This window comes from Kogia breviceps, chromosome 8 (assembly GCF_026419965.1).
Source record: "Kogia breviceps isolate mKogBre1 chromosome 8, mKogBre1 haplotype 1, whole genome shotgun sequence".
Lineage (NCBI taxonomy): Eukaryota > Metazoa > Chordata > Mammalia > Artiodactyla > Physeteridae > Kogia > Kogia breviceps.
The window spans coordinates 88,143,998-88,166,078 of NC_081317.1; the positions used below are offsets into that span (position 1 = coordinate 88,143,998).

Consider the following 22,081-nt stretch of genomic DNA (forward strand, 5'->3'; position numbering starts at 1 on the left):
AAGGGATAGACTCAGAAGGAAGTCCGATAGAAATTCTCAATGAAAATAATCTGTTCTTGGGTGGAAGCCCCGCCCACGTGAGAGGGGCAGAAGGCTTCAATTCCCGCCCCACACAGGTGAGGGGGAAGCCCGCCCCTCTCTGCAGTAAGCTTAGTGTGCGGAGCTGCCTTCATTCTTTCACTGAGAAAAGCGGAAGGGGACCCCACCTCCTACGTTCCTGTGAGGGGGCGGGGTCGGCGGACTGGGCGTGAGTTGATTGGCTGGGAGGCGGGGCGCAACGGGTTGGCTCTGTCCCGGCGCTCTCCTGGATCCCGGCTGGAGTGAGGGGAGGGTGTCCCGGTCGCTCTTGCCTCTCAGCGATGGCGCCGCGGTGCCGCGCCCAGTCTCCCGCCTGCCGGCCGGTACTCACCACTATCGGGAGCCCTCTCAGACGGTGAAAATTGGAGCGGGTCCGAGGGAGCGGCGGGAGGCTGCCTGCGAAGGGGACCATGAGGAGCGGCGAGACCCGTGGGGTCGATAGCGGGAACAGCTGCTGCACCTGCTGAGAGGAAAGAGGGAGCGGCCCGGCGCAGCGGCGGGGCTGGGACGCGGCGGAGGCTCGCCGGCACCTCGGCCATGTCGTTGCTCTGTGTGCGCGGTGAGTGCGCGGACTGGGGTGTGAGGGCGGACGTCGCCTTGGGGTCTCCACGGGCTTCTAGTGGGCGTCGGGTTACCATCTTTTCCAAACTTTACGTCCCATCCGTGCCTCGGGGAAACATTATGTTAACTCATTTTTGAACATTTAAAGAGTTCTTTTCATTCTCTCTTGTTTTTCCTCATGCTCCTATGAGGGACTGTTAGCTCTCCGTTCCGGTGGCCATGTGACAGTGTTGTTGGCTGGCAGGCCCAGATCCTATTAAACAGTGTCTGTCACTCTCCTCTAGCGAGAGTGGACGAGCTAGGGACCGCGGATAGTTGGTGTCTGTTCATAGCGGGCAGCCCCCTATTCTTTTCTTCCTTCTCCCTGCACCGTAAAACCTCAGTCGGTTTAGTAGCAGGTTCTTTTTAATCACGCTTTGAACGTGTAGTGGTACAGCTGTCACATCCCTTCTTCTAGCGTATTTCTTGGCTTGCACCCCTCTATTGCTTGTCTTTGTCCCCTGCTCCTCCTGTGGGTTCTAGGCTAAGAATGTGCTCATATTCGACTTGGAAAGGTGTGTCGGCTTCTCTCCTTTCGGAGCAAAGCATAAGAAGTATGATTTATTTATTTACTTCTATCACAGTAACTAAAGGTGAAGTCCTTTATTGCTTTTCCACTGACCCACCTAAGAAAATATTTTAAGGCAAGAGCTTTGGGGTTTAAGATGAGGCAAAGTGCATGGACTAAGCTCCATGAGATTAGAGATTGTTTCTTAATGGTTTTTGTATTCCGGGTGCCTGACGTAGTAGAAGCTCAATGCTGGTTTTGAATGAATGCAGGGACTGTGATTTTAGAGATTATCTGATCAGAAAAAGTAGGGTTTGGATTACCCATTGAATTTGATCTTGGGAAATTCAAGTTACAGCCTATCATATCTGTGTTGAGTTAGGTGGAATAAGGTGGCTTCGTGTGAGTGAGAGAATTTATCCGCAAGAACCTTTTCCTGGCATCTTTTACTGGAGAGAGTTCATGTTTCTTTTGGCTCTATGGATTAGAAGCATTGTTGTTCGTAATCTCTGTTAAGCGTTTCCCCCAGCTTCTGGCAAATGGAACCGATTTCCTCTCTTCTCTTCCACTGTTGTTAAATCTGCTTTAACCCAAAATGGATTTGGCTCTTTCCAGGGATTATGAGACGCACAGAAATTTTCTTCTTTCATGGTTGATTTTTCATTAATGAGAATTTTGCTTTGCTTTTAGTGAGACATTTTCTCTCAGCAGCTGGGAATCTATTTATTCCTTTAGATCCCTACTGTTGAGTAGCAGGATTTGGGAGAGGTTGGGTTTTGCATTGTCTATTGGACAGTTTAAATCTCTACTGCCACACTGTATTACAGAACTAGCCCTTATGAAATATTCTTCAGGCAGGAGCATTATTGAACCAGAAATTCCTATTTAATTGAATTTAAACTTTAGAGAAGGAGATGCTGCTGTTTTCATTTGTTCTAATATCAGGAAGCTTTCATTTTCTAGAAATTCTGTTTAGCTAACTAAGCTCTTTCTCTTTAATGTTACATTAGTCATAGTTTTCCTTTGAACTTGGAGGACTGGAGACCAGCAGGTCATTGTCTTTGGAATGTAGATCCTGAAGATTATTAATTATGGAAACAAGTGGCTACCTTGTACAGAAGTAGTCATATTAAATGGCAAGGTATTCATGCTGGGGAAACTTACAGAAATGGATCAAAATAAATCTTTATTTAAAAATATTTTTTATTTATTTATTATTATTATTTTTAATAGATCTTTATTGGAATATAATTGCTTCACAATACTGTGTTAGTTTCTGTTGTACAAGAAAGTGAATCAGCCATATGCATACATATGTCCCCATATCCCCTCCCTCTAGAGCCTCCCTCCCTTCCTCCCTATCCTACCCCTCTAGGTCATCACAAAGCACCGAGCTGAAAAATAAATCTTTTTAAAGTGACATTCCTTGTATTATATTTTGGCAGTTAGGAATGTTGTTCATACTCAGAAAGAAACCTGTGTTATGATTTATATAACAACTCAATTTCAGTTCATCTTGGAGTAGAATTGAATTAGAAACTTCTTCCATGTAGTCAAAGACATACTGTGTTCTTGGATTGGAAGAATCAATATTCTTTTTTTTTTTTTTTTTTTGCGGTATGCGGGCCTCTCACTGTTGTGGCCTCTCCCGTTGCGGAGCACAGGCTCCGGACACGCAGGCCCAGCGGCCATGGCTCACGGGCTTAGCTGCTCCGCGGCATGTGGGATCTTCCCGGACCAGGGCACGAACCCGTGTCTCCTGCATCGGCAGGCGGATTCTCAACCACTGCGCCACCAGGGAAGCCCAATCAATATTCTTAAAGTGACCATTCTACCCAAGGCAATCTACAGATTCAGTGCAATTCCTATCAAATTACCAATGGCAGTTGTCACAGAACTAGAACAAAAAAACCTTAAAATTTGTATGAAGACAGAAAAGACCCCAAATAGCCAAAACAATTTTGAGAAAGAAGAACAGAGCTGGAGGAATCATGCTCCCTGACTTCAGACTATACTACAAAGCTACAGTAATCAAAACAGTATGGTACTGGCACAAAACCAGACATCTAGATCAATGGAGCAGGATAGAAAGCCCAGAAATAAGCTCACACACCTATGGCCAATTAATCTACAACAAAGGAGGCAAAAATATACAATGGAGAAAAGACAGTCCCTTCAATAAGTGGTGCTGGGAAAACTGGACAGCTACATGTAAAAGAATGAAATTTGAACATTCTCTAACACCGTATAGAAAAATAAACTCAAAATGGATTAGAGACCTAAATGTAAGACCAGATGCTATAAAACTCTTAGAGGAAAACATAGGCAGAAGACTCTTTGACATAAATTGCAGCAATATTTTTCTCTAGAGTAATGGAAATAAAAATAAACAAATGGGACCTAATTAAACTTAAAAGCTTTTGCACAGCAAAGGTAACCATAAACAAAAAGAAAAGAAAACCCACAGAATGGGAGAAAATATTTGCAAACGATGTGACTGACAATACCTTAATTTCCAAAATATACAAACAGCTCATACAACTCAATAACAAAAAAACAAACAACCCAATCAAAAAATGGGCAGAAGACCTAAACATATATTTCTCCAAAGAAGCCATACAGGTGGACAATAGGACAACATGCTCAACATGTAAAGATGCTCTCACATGAAAAGATGCTCAACATTGCTAATTATCAGAGAAATGCAAATCAAAACTGCAATGATAGGGCTTCCCTGGTGGCGCAGTGGTTGAGAATCCACCTGCCAATGTAGGGGACATGGGTTCGAGCCCTGGTCCAGGAAGATCCCACATGCTGCGGAGCAACTAAGCCCATGAGCCACAACTACTGAGCCTACACTTTAGAGCCATCATGGCACAACTACTGAGGCCTGCATGCCTAGAGCCCGTGCTCTGCAACAAGAGGAGCCGTTGCAATGAGAAGCCCGCGCATCACAATGAAGACTAACCCCCTCCTTGCCACAACTAGAGAGAAGCCCACATGCAGCAACGAAGACCCAATGCAGCCAAAAATAGAAATCAATCAATCAATCAAAAAAAAAAAAACTGCAATGATGTATCACCTCCCTCTAGTCAGAATGGCTATCATTAAAAAGTCCACAAACAATAAATGCTGGAAAAGGTGTGGAGAAAAGGAAACCGTCCTACATTGTTGGTGGAAATGTAAATTGGTGCAGCCAATATGGAAAACAGTATGGAGGTTCCTTAAAAAACTGAAACTAGAGTTACCGTATGATCCTGCAATCCCACTCCTGGGTGTATGTCTGCAGAAAACTCTAATGCAAAAAGATACATGCACCCCAGTGTTCAAAGCAGCACTATTTACGATCGTCAAGACATGGAAGCAACCTAAATGTCCATCGACAGATAAATGGATAAAGAAGGTGTGAGATATATATGTACACACACACACACAGAGTATGGAATATTAGCCATAAAAAAGAATGAAATAATGTCATTTGCAGCATGGATGGACCTAGAGAGTATCATATTAAGTAAATCAGACAAAGACAAATACTATATGATATCACTTATTTGTATAATCTAAAAAAATGATCCAAATGAACTTACAAAACAAATAGACTCACAGACATAGAAAACAATTTATGGTTACCAAAGGGGATTGGGGGAGAGAGATAAATTAGGAGTTTGGGATTAACATATACACACTACTATATATAAAATAAATAACAAGGACCTATTGTATAGCATGGGAAAGTATATTCAATATCTCATAATCTATAATGGAAAAGAGATCTGAAAAAGAATACATATGTATTATAACTGAATCACTTTGCTGTACACTTGTAACTAACACAACATTGTAAATTATACCTCAATTTAGAAAAAAAATTTCAAACAGTATTTAACCTGATGTAGAATTTGGCAAACTGGTATTGATTTAATCATATCCAGATATCTCAATCAAGAAGTTAATTTCTTGGTCTAACCCTTTAATCATTCCTATTCCCTGCAGGTTAAGGGCTCTCAATAGTCTGACTCCAGCCCTCCTTTTGGTCCTATGTTCCTGCCTATCCTTATTAGCACTAACTTTGTTCATTCCTGCCTTGGCAGTGTTCCACATTTATACTCTCTGAAATAGTCTTTTCGTGTTTTCTGCTTATCAAAAATGTATTCTTCCTTTCCCAGCTTACAGTCTACTTTTGTTGTTGAAAATGTCCTCAGTTCCTCAGTCCACAGTGATCTTTCTCCTGTACACTCTAAACTCTTAAATGCTTTAAAACATAAATTACTTATGGTCTGAACAGTGCCTCTAAATTGACAATGAATTGTATACCGCCTAGCAACTAGTCTTGTACTATGCTCATGTTGACCCAAACAAAGGATATAAAAGCACTAGTCTAGTTCTGGAATTTTGTGTTCAGTCAGGTTATTTGATTCTAGGAGGCACACTGAGAAACTGGAATTTCTTCAGAGAAGAATAATTAGAATAATGGTGTAGAAACCATTTGAGGAATTGAGAGGTTTAGTTCTTGAGAAGATTTAAGAGGGGGGAGGATCATAATAGTAAATGAAAATTGTCTAAACTATCGCTCCAGGGGACAGAACTAAGACAAGTTGACCAGTGATTGAAAATGATAGGAAATTAGATTTTAGCTTAATATAAGGAAGAACTTTAACAGAGTTGTTCTTAACTAATGGCATGGACTACTTTTGAGGATTTTTTGACATAGGATACTTTAAGCAGAGACTGAATGAGTGGTAAAAGGAATTTTGACGTTGAGTGGGAGGTTAGACTTGAATTTTTAAAAACACCCTTTTACAGAATTCACTTAGTCTTTTTTCAAACATTTGGCAAAGCTTTCTTCACAATACTGATCTTTTTGCTTCCATAGGAGCCAGTACCACATAAGCAACTCCAGTAAATTAAATCAATGATTTTCTTTAACTTTTGTTGTCTTGGTGTTCATGACTATTTTCTCCAAACAAATAAGCATTTTGAGAATTGAGTCTTTCCATATTTCTTTGTAATTGCCACAGTGTTTATAACTGAGCACTGGATTTCTCTCCCTAATTTGAACCAGAAGTTACTACACTTGACTTGTTAAAAAATCAAAAACAAAAAAATAGTCTTGGAGGTATAAAAAGCAATATATTCTAATATATTATTAATCATAGAAAATTGAGAAAATGCAGAAAAGTGTAAAAAGGAGAATAAAAATCATCATGGTCCTACCACCCACTCAACACCATTGTTTTTTGTTCATTGCTTTCATTGTTTTGTTTTTATTATAGAGATAATATATATGCATGATAAGAAATTCAAACAATTTAGGATGTGAAGTGAAAGGAAAAAGTTCTCCTGTCTCCATTCCCTATTCTTACTCCCCAGAGGTAACTACTGTTTACTCTTTCTTGGCCATCATAGAAATTTTCATTAAGTGCGAGTATATAGATTCTAGAGTTGGAGGTATACAATATTATTCAACTTTTTAAAAAGCTTAATGATATATTTTCCTATAAGCATTTTTTTAAAAGATTTATTATTTATTTATTTTATTTATTTTTGGCTGCATTGGGTCTTAGTTGTGGCACACGGGCTCTTCCTTGGGATGCGTGGGCTTCTCTCTAGTTGTGACATGCAGGCTTCAGGGCCTGTGGGCTCTGTAGTTTGCAGCACTCAGGCTCTCCAGTTGAGGCACGAGAGCTCAGTAGTTGTGGCGCGAGGGCTTAGTTGCCCCGCGGCATGTGGGATATCAGTTCCCCGTCCAGGGATGGAACCCGTGTCCCTTGCATTGTAAGGCAGATTCTTGACCCCTGGACCACGAGGGGGGTCCCTCCTGGGGCCTCTCACTGTTGCGGCCTCTCCCGTTGCGGAGCACAGGCTCCGGACGCGCAGGCTCAGCGGCCATGGCTCACGGGCCCAGCTGCTCCGAGGCATGTGGGATCTTCCCGGACCGGGGCACAAACCCGTGTCCCCTACATCGGCAGGCGGATTCTCAACCACTGCGCCACAGGGAAGCCCTAAATCGTTCATTTTAACGGCTGTGGAGTACTATTCCCTTATATGAGCATATATAATTTAACCAGTTTCATATTGATGATCAGAATTTTTTTGCTATTATAAATTTTGCCTTTATAAACAATATAATTTATAATTTTCCTACTATAAACAATGCTACAATGAACATCCCTATAGATGGTTTTATTATGTTTGGAGATCGCCAATCAGCTTTCCACCTGCTCTTTCTGTGTGATTTGCTCATTGCTGTTTTCTTGGCATAATAATTACACTCACCTGGACCCATTAGCAAACCAGTGCCTCAGCATCTTTCATATCAGTAATCCTCTATTAGAAGCAGGTCCTTCACCAGTAGGTAATATTTTATGCTTACCAGAAATACCAAAGACCTCAGCTCTTTTAAGTTTGACCTGTGATTTTCATGTACTTTTCTTGTTTATCTTCTTTGTATTATTTTAAAATTATTTTTTCTATATTGAACATTTATTACTTGTGTTTTTAAAACAGAACAAAACAATGTCAGTAGTGATGAGAACTATACCAAGTCGATGTATGTTGTGACTTGCCCTTAGAAAAGCTTATCATAATTTATCATTACATATCAGCCATCTAACTAATCGAACAGATACTACTGGGAAACTCTTAGGAGGTGAACTCTGATGGACACTCAGGACACCTATGGATTGTGGGTTAATTCTAGCCTGGGGAGACTCCAAAGATATATTTTGATTTACTACCACTCTGGAAAGTAGGAATAGTAATGATTTTAGAGTTTTTAGGTATAAGAACAGGTTGGTCAAGTGCTTTCTTCTCATCTTATTTCTCCATTGTCATCTGCCTCAGCTAAATCCTTGCTGCTAGGTTTTCATCACATCATGGTTCAAGTAGTGCCTGCTCTTACAGGCAGAGTTGCTTCTGGGTGTCTTTTGCTTAGCTATGGCATCAGGAAGTTGATTGTGCCTTGTCTGAGCCAGGCAGAAGGGGGAAAGGACCAATTTCCTCTGCCAAAGATAGTGTCGTAAGTTGTGTTCTTCCTTATAAGCGGTACATTCTGTAATTTTTTTAGTTTCTAGAGGTGGAGTTTCTGGAAGTTGCACTCTAGGCCAACAGACTGAGTGTTTATCCTATTTTACCAGTGCTAGTTATTTCAGATTTTTCTATGTGAGTTTGTTTAAAGTTTGGGCTGTGTATCATTAGTAAATATTTGTTGAGTACCTTCTCTGTGCTTGTTATGTAGTAGATAAGAGCCCAAGCAATCTACATAGGTCTTAAAATATCTCCTTTCTTAGATAAACTCAGAACCCATTAGGATTATTAGGTCTGATTTGGGATAAGCAGAGTAAGTTAAGTTCCTGCTAGAGTAGGGAAATACTGCACTATTTTTTCTAACTTTTAAAGCAAGATTCTTTAAGTTTGGGAGGTGTTTTATACATACCTTATAGTGGACTGTCTTTAATAAAGTTCAGAGAAAATTTGATATTTGTATATTAAAAATTTTTTATTGACTTATATGTATATTAAAATACACAAATCTTTTTTTGATTAGTCATTCATTTTTATTTTTTTATTTTTATTTTTTTATTATTTTATTATATTCTTAACATCTTTATTGGACTATAATTGCTTTACAGTGGCATGTTATTTTCTGCTTTATAACAAAGTGAATCAGCTATACATATACATATATCCCCATATCTCCTCCCTCTTACGTCTCCCTCCCACCCTCCCAGTCCCACCCCTCTAGGTGGTGACGAAGCACCAAGCTGATTTCCCTGTGCTACATGGCTGCTTCCCACTAGCTATCTATTTTATATTTGATAGTGTATATATGTCCTTGCCACTCTCTCACTTGGTCCCAGCTTACCCTTCCCCCTCCCACGTCTGCGTCTTTATTCCTGTCCTGCACCTAGGTTCTTCAGAACCTTTTTTTAAAAATTTTTATGTTTTTAGATTCCATATATATTTGTTAGCATATGGTATTTGTTTTTCTCTTTCTGACTTACTTCACTCTGTGTGACAGACTCTAGATCCATCCACCTCACCACAGAGCACTCAATTTTGTTTCTTTCTATGGCTGAGTAATATTCCATTGTATATATGTACCACATCTTCCTAATCCATTCATCTGTTGATGGACAATTTAGGTTGCTTCTATGTCCTGGCTATTGTAAATAGAGCTGCAATGAACATTGTGGTACATGACTTGTTTTGAATTATGGTTTTCTCAGGATACATGCCCAGTAGTGGGATTGCTGGGTCTTACGGTAGTTCTATTTTTAGTTTCTTAAGGAACCTCCATACTGTTCTCCATAGTGGCTGTATCAATTTACATTCCCACCAACAGTGCAAGAGGGTTCCCTTTTCTCCATAGCCTCTCCAGCATTTATTGTTTGTAGATTTTTTGATGATGGCTATTCTGACTGGTGTGAGATGATACCTGATTGTAGTTTTGATTTGCATTTCTCTAATGATTAGTGATGTTGAGCATTCTTTCATGTGTTTGTTAGCAATCTGTATATCTTCTTTGGAGAAATGTCTATTTAGGTCTTCTGCCCATTTTTGGATTGGGTTGTTTGTTTTTTTGATATTGAGCTGCATGAGCTGCTTGTAAATTTTGGAGATTAATCCCCTGTCAGTTGCTTCATTTGCAAATATTTTCTTCCATTCTGAGGGTTGTCTTTTCATCTTGTTTATGGTTTCATTTGCTGTGCCGAAGCTTTTAAGTTTCATTAGGTCCCATTTGTTTATTTTTGTTTTTATTTCCATTTCTCTAGGAGGTGGGTCAAAAAGGATCTTGCTGTGATTTATGTCATAGAGTGTTCTGCCTATGTTTTCCTATAAGAGTTTTATAGTGTCTGGCCTTACATTTAGGTCTTTAATCCATTTTGAGTTTATATTTGAAAATATACAAATCTTAACTGTATGGCTCACTGGATTATCACAAAGTGAACACACTCACGTGACCACCACCTAGGTCAAGAAATAGAATACTACTAACACCCCAGAAGCCCACAGTACCCTTCCTCTCAGTCATTACTACCTTCCATCTTCCCAAAGGTAACATTATCCTACTCTAACACTGTAGTTTAGTTTTTTTTAAATTAATAAACTTTATTTTTTAAGAGCAGTTTTAGGTTCATAGCAAGGTAGAGTATATTTTGCCTGTTTTTGAGCTTTTTAAAATTGAGGTATTATTGACTTATTGAACTTTTCACAAATGGAATTATACAATATTTCTTTTGGGGGCTGCTTCTGCTTAACATTATGCTTGTCAGATGCTCCCTCTTGATGGTTTAGCAGTAGTTTATTTATATTACTGTGTAGTATCTCATTGTATGAATATGCCACAGTTTATTTACCTTTGCTGGACATTTTTGTTTTCCATCTTGGACTACGATTTTATAATACCACTCCAAATGTACTTTGTATCTTTTAGTCCTACCTTTGTATGTATATCTGACATATATATATATATATATATATATATATATATATATATATATATCTGGGATTAAAATTTCTTGGTCATTGGTTATGTTCAGCTGTAGTAATAATATAAAAATTTTCCAAAATCTACCTCCTAGTAACTGTATTCCTAATATTCATTTTTTTAAAAAAGGGAATTTGGCCAGGTTCTCAAACCACTTCGCAGGCATTAATACATACTTTTTACATGTTAATCCTGTAGCTTTGGTAATGTCTTTTTTTTTTTTTAATGACCCGATGAGATCCATTATGCTCAAAATGATGCCTCACATCATTCGTGGCCCTCATTTTTTGAAAGAAATATTGAGTTCATGTTTATGATGCTGAACAAGATAACAGCATAGCCCCTGAACTTAGTGGCATTACATACTTTTAAAAAAGAATATCATTTTCTAAAGAGATCAGTTAACATATTTTTATTTTTGCAACTTTTCTGTAAGTCTGAAATTTCAAGATAAAAAATTTAAAAAAATTACTGACATGAAAAAATGCATGTGAAAATGGAGCTCAATGAAAAAAGAAAAAAGGGGTGAGGAGAATGGTCAAATGGTATGTAACTATATGGGGGAAAAGGCTGAAAAAATACATATCAGGATATTATCAGTGAGAGGCTCCTAATGGCCAAAGATGGGCAAGTTGCAATATCAATAAGGATAACAACCACAAGAATTGAAGCATATCAGCTATGCTTAAATCCATGACTTCATAATACTGAAAACAACAGCAACTAATTTGTAACTATTGGAGGATACTAAGGGACCAAATTTTTTGATGAGATTTGAACTGTCACAGAAGAGCAGTGAGCTCCATTTTCCTAGGGCTATTGAAAAGTAACTTATTTCCTTCTGTATAGAATACTTAGGTGTAGCTGCTTCTGATGAGGAAGCTTAGATAACCAGCTTTGCATTTCATGCTTTGTTGTTATCCTTTCTGTGATTACTGAGAAATGAAATAAAAATGTAGGCATGTGGTAGAATTTTGTGTTCAGCTTCGTAAAGGAAATTGTTTCATTCTTCTGTCTCTTCAGTAAAAATGAACTGGTAATTCTCAGGTGTAATCTCCAAAAGCAACTATCCACTGAACATTTGAGAGCAACCCATGACATCAAAGGAAAAAGAGTCATCAGGCCTTCTTTGTTTTGTGCTAGTGAACCCCATAGTGATAAAATATGTGGTAAAAATTTGACAGGAGAAAGTTTGTGCTAAGGTGTATGTATACAAACTGTATTCTACTAAATATATAAAATAGGGAAAAATCAATTCTTAATCATTAGGAAGTACAGCTTTCCAAAAAGAAAAATCTTTTTTAAAAATTCTATTACTTCTTCTATTTCTGTCCATTTAGTTCTTATTACTTATTTGAGACTGGAGAACAAATAGGCCTGTGGATTGTGTTAGGCTATTAATTTTCTCTTACAACTGTTTGCTTTATTAATTTCCATAGTGTTTTACTATGAGTGATATTGAAAAGAGGCCAGAGGGCCATGAATGAGGAAGATCTGCCTAGCAACTAAGGAGGGGCTGGGCAGTGGGAAGGTAATTGCTTTTACATGTGATTCAAAGTGGGATAAAGAAGATTCAAAGGGCTAGCTCACTTGTGTTTCTGTCTGCTGTATTAGTTATGAGCCAGATTTGTAGAGCCTTCATCTGCAAATGGATACAAGAAATCTGGTTGCCAAGGAGAGGGCGGTGAATGATACAGATATAAACCTCTGTCCACCTCATTTTAGCCATCTAAACCCATGATCACATCATAGAGCATGTCACTCCTTGGAATGGTGCTCTGCTTTTATAATTTCAAACTTCATTATCTGACTATCTGATTATATTCCCCAGTCTGTCTTTCTAGCGTTTACTCTTACTAGGCTTTACTAGTGTGATATAGGGTAGATTTTAAAAGTTTTGGTTTTAGGCAGACCTGAGTTGGTGAATATATCAGCTCCATCACTTATAAGTTGTATAGCCTTACATATGTTACTTAACATCATTGAACCTTAATTTCTACATCTTTAAAATTTATACATCCATTCAAAGTATTTATGAAGCTCCTATTAAAAGGAGATACACAAATAAAAAATAATATGATAAGAAAGTAGGATAAAGGGATTGAGAGTGATCTGAGTGGGAGAGCTTTTTGAAGTAGGATTTTCAAGGAAGGCCTCATTGAGGAGGTAACATTTGAGCTGAGACCTGATTGATGAGAAGGAACCATCAATCAGAGACCTGAGGTAAGTTTTCCATGCAAAGTGAATTGAAAGCAAATATTTTGAGGTGAAGGAGAAAAGGAAGGGATTATTGGAAGAGTGATATAGACTCTCCCAATAGGCAGGCAGAGACTATAAATCAAAGATGCTTTGATTTATATTTTGCACATGTCCAGTTTGTGGTGAATGGACTGGAGTGGGAAGCCATGGCTAGCAACAGTGGAAACAGGGGGTCCACTTGTACTGTCCAGGTGAGAGATGGATAAAGGCTTGTACTAAGGTAGTAGTACTAGAGATGGTGAAAATAGCTATAGCAAAGTATTGCTGAGATAATTGGGAAGATGATTAGCACTATCCCCGGCATTGAGTGAGCGCTTATTTTAATTTGAAAATAGTGTTAATGATCTTCATCCTGCTCTGTGACATCTATTTATCTAAGTCAGGAAGTCATCCTAGACTTCTCAATTGAGGAAGAAAATATATAGAGAGGAAGGAAAGTTGTTAGGTTCAGTTGAGTTCATGGTGTCTGTAAGATAAGTTACTTATAAAATATGTTGAGTTGGGAAGCATTTGTCTTGTTGTAGATCACCCTTGAAAATGGTACCTGAAAATGTAGATCTATAGCTTAGTAGAGAAGCCTGTATTAGAAATAAATTTGGGGAGTTGTAGGTATTTGGTAATAAAGCCATTAGCATGAATAAAATTGTATATAGAAGATAATAGAGGAGAAAAATGAGCTAATGCTGTACCTATGGGAATGGGCAGAAGAATTGATAGGTGTGGTCAGAACTGTAGGAAAATGGAGGTGCTGTGTCAGTGTCTGAAGCCTAGACTAAAGGGAGTTTCAAGAAGGAACGATCAAATGATAGAGATGAATTATACTGGTTGAGAATAAAGAAAAACAAGGTCATTGGATTTGAAAACTAGAGCAAGTTTCATTAGAGTAGTGTGAGAGTAGGCATGTTAAAGCAGTTAAGAGTATTTGGGAAGTGAGGAAGTGGAATCAGCAAGTGTAGGCTACTCATTCAGAAGTTTTGCATTAAAGAGAAGGGTTGAGGGACTTCCCTGGTGGTCCAGTGGTTAAGAATCTGCCTTATAATGCAGGGGACTCAGGTTGGATCCCTGGTCAGGGAACTAAGATCCCACATGCTGAGGGGCAACTAAGCCCATGCACCACAACTACTGAGCCCACACCTCAACTAGAGAGCCTGTGTGCCACAAACTACAGAGCCCACAGGCTCTGGAACCTGCATGCCACAACTACAGAGCCCATGCACCCTGGAGCCTGCATGCTACAACTAGAGAGCAGCCCATGTGCCGCAACTAAAACCAGATGCAGCCAAAAATAAATAAAATAAATAAATAACAAATAAATCTTAAAAAAAAAAAATCCACGCTTCCAGTGCTTCCACTACAAGGGGTGCAGGTTCTTTCCCTGGTTGCGGAACTAAGATCCCACATGCCTAGGCGTGTGGCCAAAAAAAAAAAAAAGAGGGATGAGGGTGGTCTTAAGAAAAAGGAAATTTGAATGTTTGTAGCCCAAAGGGAAGGGATCTATAAGAAGGAGAAAGTTAAGATGAGTTGGGGGGAGGAGAGCAGCCAAGATGGCAGAGTAGAAGGACGTGCTCTCCTCCTTCTTGCATGAACACCAGAATCACAACTAGCTGCTGGACAATCATTGACAGAAAGACACTGGAACTCACCAAAAAAGACACCCCACATCCGAAACAAAGGAGAAGCCACAATGAGACAGTAGGAGGGGTGCAGTCACAGAAAATCAAATCACTTAATTGCTGGGTGGGTGACTCACAGACTGGAGAACACTTATACCACAGAAGTCCACCCACTGGAATGAAGGTTCTGAGCCCCACATCAGGCTTCCCAACCTGGGGGTCCAGCAACGGGAGGAGGAATTCCTAGAGAATCAGACTTTGAAGCCTAGTGGGAAGTGATTGCAGGACTTCGACAGGACTGGGGGAAACAGAGGGCACACACAAAGTAGTGTGTGCATCAGGACTCGGGAAGGAGCAGTGAGCCCAGGGGAGACTGAACCAGACCTACCTGCTAGCATTGGAGGGTCTCCTACAGAGGTGGGGGGTGGCTGTAGCTCACTGTGGGGACAAGGACACTGGCAACAGAAGTTCTGGGAAGTAATCCTTGGTGTGAGCCCTCCCAGAGTCTGTCATTAGCCCCACCAAAAGCCCAGGTAGGCTCCACTGTTGGGTTGCCTCAGGCCAAACAACCAACAGGGAGGGAACCCAGCCCCACCCATCAACAGTCAAGCGGATTAAAGTTTTACTGAGCTCTGCCCACCAGAGCAACAGTCAGCTCTACCCACCACCAGTCCCTCCCATCAGGAAACTTACCCAAGCCTCTTAGATAGCCTCTTCCACCAGAGGGCAGACAGCAGAAGCAAGAAGAACTACAATCCTGCAGCCTGTGGAAGAAAAACCACATTCACAGAAAGACGAGGTGAAAAGGCAGAAGGCTATGTACCAGATGAAGGAACAAGATAAAACCCCAGAAAAACAACTAAATGAAGTGGAGATAGGCAACCTTCCAGAAAAAGAATTCAGAATAATGATAGTGAAGACGATCCAGGACCTTGGAAAAAGAATGGAGGCAAAGATCGAGAAGATGCCAGAAACGTTTAACAAAGATCTAGAAGAATTAAAGAACAAACAAACAGAGAGGAACAATACGATAAGTGAAATGAAAACTACACTAGAAGGAATCAATAGCAGAATAACTGAGGCAGAAGAACGGATAAGTGACCTGGAAGACAGAATGGTGGAATTCACTGTCACGAAACAGAATAAAGAAAAAAGAATGAAAAGAAATAAAGACAGCCTAAGAGACCTATGGGACCACATTAAATGTAACAACATTTGCATTATAGGGGTCCCAGAAGGAGAAGAGAGAGAGAAAGGACCAGAGAAAATATTTGAAGAGATTATAGTCAATAACTTACTTAACATGGGAAAGGAAATAGCCACCCAAGTCCAGGAAGCGCAGCGAGTCCCATACAGGATAAACCCAAGAAGAAACACGCCAAGACACATAGTAATCAAACTGGCAAAAATTAAAGACAAAGAAAAATTGTTGAAAGCAGCAAGAGAAAAATGACAAATAACATACAAGGGAACTCCCACAAGGTTAACAGCTGATTTCTCAGCAGAAACTCTACAAGCCAGAAGGAAGTGGCATGATATACTTAAAGTGATAAAAGGGAAGAACCTACAACCAAGATTAGTCGACCCAGCAAGGACCTCATTCAGATTCAATGGAGAAATCCAAAGCTTTACAGACAAGCAAAAGCTAAGAGAATTCAGCACCACCAAACCAGCTCTACAACCAATGCTAAAGGAACTTCTCTAAGTGGGAAAAACAAGAGAAGAAAAGGACCTACAAAACCAAACCCAAAACAATTAAGAAAATGGTCATAGGAACATACATATCGATAATTACCTTAAACATGAATGGATTAAATGCTCCAACCAAAAGACACAGGCTTGCTGAATGGGTACAAAAACAAGACCCATATATATGCTGTCTACAAGAGACCCACTTCACACCTAGGGACACAGACTGAAAGTGAGGGGATGGAAAAAGATATTCCATGCAAATGGAAATCTAAAGAAAGCTGGAGTAGCAATACTCATACCAGATAAAATAGACTTTAAAATACAGAATGTTACAAGAGACAAGGAAGGACACTACATAATGATCAAGGGATCAATCCAAGAAGAAAACATAACAATTATAAATATATATGCACCCAACATAGGAGCACCTCAATACATAAGGCAACTGCTAATAGCTATAAAAGAGGAAATTGACAGTAACACAATAATAGTGGGGGACTTAAACACCTCACTTACACCAGTGGACAGATCATCCAAAATGAAAATAAATAAGGAAACACAAGCTTTAAATGACACAATAGACCAGATAGATTTAATTGTTATTTATAGGACATTCCATCCCAAAACAGCAGATTACACTTTCTTCTCAAGTGCTCAAGGAACATTCTCCAGGGTAGATCACATCTTGGGTCACAAATCAAGCCTCAGTAAATTTAAGAAAATTGAAATCACATCAAGCATCTTTTCTGACCACAATGCTATGAGGTTAGAAAAGAATTACTGGGAAGAAAACGTAACAAACACAAACACATGGAGGCTAAACAATACGTTACTAAATAACCAAGAGAACACTGAAGAAATCAAAGAGGAAATAAAAAAATACGTAGAGACAAATGACAATGAAAACACATTGATCCAAAACCTATGGGATGCAGCAAAAGCAGTTCTAAGGGGGAAGTTTATAGCTATACAAGCCTACCTCAAGAAACAAGATATATGTCAAATAAAAAATCTAACCTTACATCTAAAGGAACTAGGGAAAGAAGAACAAACAAAACCCAAAGTTAGCAGAATGAAAGAAATAAATATCAGAGCAGAAATAAATGAAATAGAAACAAAGAAAACAATAGCAAAAATCAGTAAAACTAAAAGCTGGTTCTTTGAGAAGATAAAATTGATAAACCATTAGCCAGACTCATCAAGAAAAAGAGGGAGAGTACTCAAATCAATAAAATTAGAAATGAAAAAAGAGAATTTACAACAGACACCACAGAAATACAAAGCATCCTAAGAGACTACTACAAGCAAATCTATGCCAATAAAATGGACAACCTGGAAGAAATGGACAAATTCTTCGAAAGGTATAACCTTCCAAGATTGAACCAGGAAGAAATAGAAAATATGAACAGACCAATCACAAGTAATGAAATTGAAACTGTGATTAAAGATCTCCCAACAAACAAAAGTCCAGGACCAGATGGCTTCACAGGCGAATTCTATCAAACATTTAGAGAAAAGCTAACACCCATCCTTCTCAAACTCTTCCAGAAAATTGCAGAGGAAGGAACACTCCCAAACTCATTCTATGAGGCCACCATCACCCTGATAGCAAAACCAGACAAAGATACTACAAAAAGAGAATATTACAGACCAATATCACTGATGAATATAGATGCAAAAATCCTCAACAAAATACTAGCAAACAGAATCCAGTAACACATTAAAAGGATCATACATCATGATCAAGTGGGATTTATCCCAGGGATGCAAGGATTCTTCAAAGAATCAGACTATACTACAAAGCTACTGTAATCAAGACAATATGATACTGGCACAAAAACAGAAATATAGATTAATAGAACAGGATAGAAAGCCCAGAGATAAAACCACACACCTATGGTCAACTAACCTATGACAAAGGAGGCAAGGATATACAATGGAGAAAAGACAGTCTCTTCAATAAGTGGTGCTGGGAAAACTGGACAGCTACATGTAAAAGAAGGAAATTAGAACACTCCCTAACACCATATACAAAAATAAACTCAAAATGGATTAGAGACCTAAATGTAAGACTGGACGCTATAAAACTCTTAGAGGAAAACATAGGAAGAACACTCTTTGACATAAATCACAGCAAGATCTTTTTTTTTTTTTTTTTTTTTTTTTTTTTTTCCGGTATGCGGGCCTCTCACTGTTGTGGCCTCTCCTGTTGCGGAGCACAGGCTCCGGACGCGCAGGCTCAGCGGCCATGGCTCACGGGCCCAGCCGCTCCGCGGCACGTGGGATCTTCCCGGACCGGGGCACGAACCCGTGTCCCCTGCATCGGCAGGCGGATTCTCAACCACTGCGCCACCAGGGAAGCCCAGCAAGATCTTTTTTGATCCACCTCCTAGAGTCATGGAAATAAAAAAAAAAAAAAAATGGGACCTAATGAAACGTAAAAGCTTTTGCCAAGCAAAGGAAACTACAAACAAGACAAAAAGACAACCCTCAGAATGGAAGAAAATATTTGCAAATGAATCAATGGACAAAGGATTAATCTCCAAAATATATAAACAGCTCATGCAGCTCAATATTAAAGAAACAAACAACCCAATCCAAAAATGGGCAGAAGGCCTAAATAGACATTTCTCCAAAGAAGACATACAGATGGCCAAGAAGCACATGAAAAGCTGCTCAGCATCACTAATAATTAGAGAAATGCAAATCAAAACTACAATGACGTATCACCTCACACCGGTTAGAATGGGCCTCATCAGAAAATCTACAAACAACAAATGCTGGAGAGGGTGGGGAGAAAAGGGAACCTTCTTTCACTGTTGGTGGTAATGTAAATTGATACAGCCACTATGGAAAACAGTATGGAGGTTCTTTAAAAAACTAAAAATAGAATTACCATATGATCCAGCAATCCCACTACTGGGCATATACCCAGAGAAAACCATAATTCAAAAAGACACATGCATCCCAATGTTCATTGCAGCATTGTTTACAATAGCCAGGTTATGGAAGCAACCTAAATGCCCATCAACAGACAAATGGATAAAGAAGATGTGGTACATATATACCATGGAATATTACTCAGCCATAAAAAGGAATGAAACTGAGTCATTTGTTGAGATGTGGATGGATCTAGAGATGAGACTGTCATACAGAGTGATGTAAGTCAGAAAAAGAAAAACCAAATATCATATATTAACACATGTATGTGGAACCTAGAAAAATGGTACAAATGAACCAGTTTGCAGGGCAGAAGTTGAGACACAGATGTAGAGAACAAACGAATGGACACCAAGGGGGGAAAACCCTGGGAGGGGTGGGGATGGTGGTGTGCTGAATTGGGCGATTGGTATTGACATGTATACACTGATATGTATAAAGTTGATGACTAATAAGTACCTGCTGTATAAAAAATGATAATAAAAAAGATGAGTTGGGGGTAGGGAGAGAAAATAACTGATTTCTCTGTAAAGTAGAATCCAAGAATTAGCTGAAAGTGAGGGGGGTTCGGATGATTTAGCAAGCTTGGGGATATTCTTTCAACCGCTATTGTGCCACATACTTGGGGCAGAATTGTGATTTTAAAAAATGTCTTGCCTTCTTGGAAGTTATATAGATTATTGAGGGAGCTAGACATTAAGCAAATAGGAATAATACAAATTAATGTAAAATTACAACTAGGAAAACAATACAGCCATGATTTGTGCTATAAAGGAGAGTGTGTGTTGTTATGAGACCATGTGATAGGGAAAGTTACCTACTCAGGTCAGAGATGGATTACCCAATGAAGTAAAGATTGAACTGAGATCTAGAAGAAGAGGAGTTAGTGAGACAAGGGAAGAAGAAGAATATTCTAGGCAGAAGAAATAGTATGTGCAAAGGCCTTGTGGTGAGAAGGAGGAGCTGAAAGAAGGCAAATATAGCTGGTATGCAGAGGAAGGAAAAACATGGGTCAGGACAAGGGGGATAGGTAGGGCCCAACTACAGGGCCTGGTAGAGCATGTTAGGGTGGAAGGTTAGTGGGAATGACACTGAGGGGGAGGGGCAGAGGATGAAAGTTTATAAAAGCCTGGGGTTTGTAATTAGATTTGAGTTTGAATTGTTTTTTCTACCACAGAAAACTTTTGGCAAGCGTCTTGACTATTAAGCCACAATTTTAAAATGAAGTGTTACTATCTGTTCAGTGTACCTAGGAGTTGAGAATTAAATTCAACTCCTGTGTGTGAAATTCCTTTGTAAACTAAAGGAACTTTTACTCTTGGATAGTCCCTTTTTCTCTCTTTATAGAGGCTTAAATATTTTGAAACTTATAAACAAAGAGGGTGTGATCACTTCCATAAATGTTTATTGAACTACAAGTGAGGCATTGAACTATTTCCCCTGAGTATATAAAAATGAGTAAGAAATGGACCTTGCCCTCAAAAAACTGAGAGCCAAGATGGGGAAACATCCATATGTACAACTAAATGTGTTGCAAGATACAGTTTGGTAATTTCTGAAATAGAGGTGCAAAATAAAACGGGTGCAGAGATGGAGTGTTTGATTCCAACTGAGAGACAGGAAAGGCCTCATCTGGGAGAGGAAGAGGGAGGAGGTAAAGGCAGAGTCAGGTTTTTCTTTTCTTTTTTTTTTTTTAAGCTGCAGAAACATTTTTAATATTTGAACTTTTAGGTACGTAATAATATCTATAGGATATTTTATTTATTTATTTATTGAAGTATAGATGATTTACAATGTTTCAGGTGCAGATTTTTCTTTAAGGTGTCATTAATTGGGATAGGAAACAAAGAATAACAGCTTCTGGGGAGTTGAATGACTTTGGTTTTGAACCTGTTAAATTTGAGGTACTGCCAATGTGTCCACGTGTCACAGATGGAAACATGACTTGGAAGATCAGGGTTGGAGATGTAGATTTGGTCCATTTTTTGTGGATCTTTTGGGTAGAGGAATGGTGGCAGGGTAAACATTTACTTAGCAGTATCATTATAATATATTTCATATAATATAATATTATAATATATTTCATCAAGTGTAGGTGCCAGAGATTGTAAGAAGCATAATTTTATGTACCATTAAGAAAAAATACTATTGATTGAGCTATGACACATCATTGATTGTAAGACACATTTTAATTTCAGAGTTGTTAAAATATGAGAACATGTCCCACCATCTTAGATCAGTGAAATACTGAAGCTAACATTTAATGAGCCCTTACTCTTTGCCAAGCTGTCTGCTAATAAGCAGATAAGATTAATAATTTAATTCTCATGATAACCTTGTTAGTTTATCTTTGTTATTCTCATTTTATAGATAAGGGCACTGGGTCCACAGAAATAAGTACTTTTATGTACTGTAGAGCTGAATTTAGATTTTTCTGCCTAACTATAAACCATAAAATACAAAATTAATATATAGGATACTGTTTTGGAGCAAGAAAGAGTCTTATTTTATAAATAATTTTTAGGGGAAGATGGCTTTGTGCACTATTGACTGTGAATGAGTCTCACTATAGCAGTGGTTTCTGTTGCTTAGGCTGTATTCAGGGGCAACACTATAGCAGGTGTTTTATAGACTGGGGAGTTCATTATGGTTCTAGTTTAATAGCATTCACAACTTAAATTCCTTTTTCCCCCCTTGGGAGGAAATGTGGAATAATGGAAAATCCAGGACTTTGGATTTTGGAGAACCATTTTGAGTCTCACTAGATAATGATTAAAATTTTATCTAGAAGTCTCTCCACTCAATCATCTTTTGTCAAATGGTAAAGATAATACTTGTGCCAGTCTCAGTTGGAGTGAGGGTCAAATTGACAGTAAATATAAAAGTACTCTGCAGTTA

The 22,081-nt window shown here is 38.8% G+C and overlaps 1 protein-coding gene across 5 annotated transcripts in view; it reads left to right on the forward strand.

The window, feature by feature from the left end:
* The first annotated feature begins 250 nt into the window (after window positions 1-250).
* The window catches only part of UNC13B (unc-13 homolog B), a 237,901-nt gene continuing 216,070 nt past the window's right edge, over window positions 251-22,081 (forward strand). For 4 of the 5 annotated variants that reach the window (XM_059071641.2, XM_067039625.1, XM_067039624.1 and 1 more), the window contains exon 1: window positions 310-637. In XM_059071641.2, the coding sequence (XP_058927624.1) occupies window positions 616-637 (22 nt within the window). In that variant the 5' untranslated portion in view covers window positions 310-615. Of the gene's footprint in view, window positions 638-22,081 lie in introns of all 5 variants that reach the window. The other variant, XM_059071640.2, reaches the window with a different exon arrangement.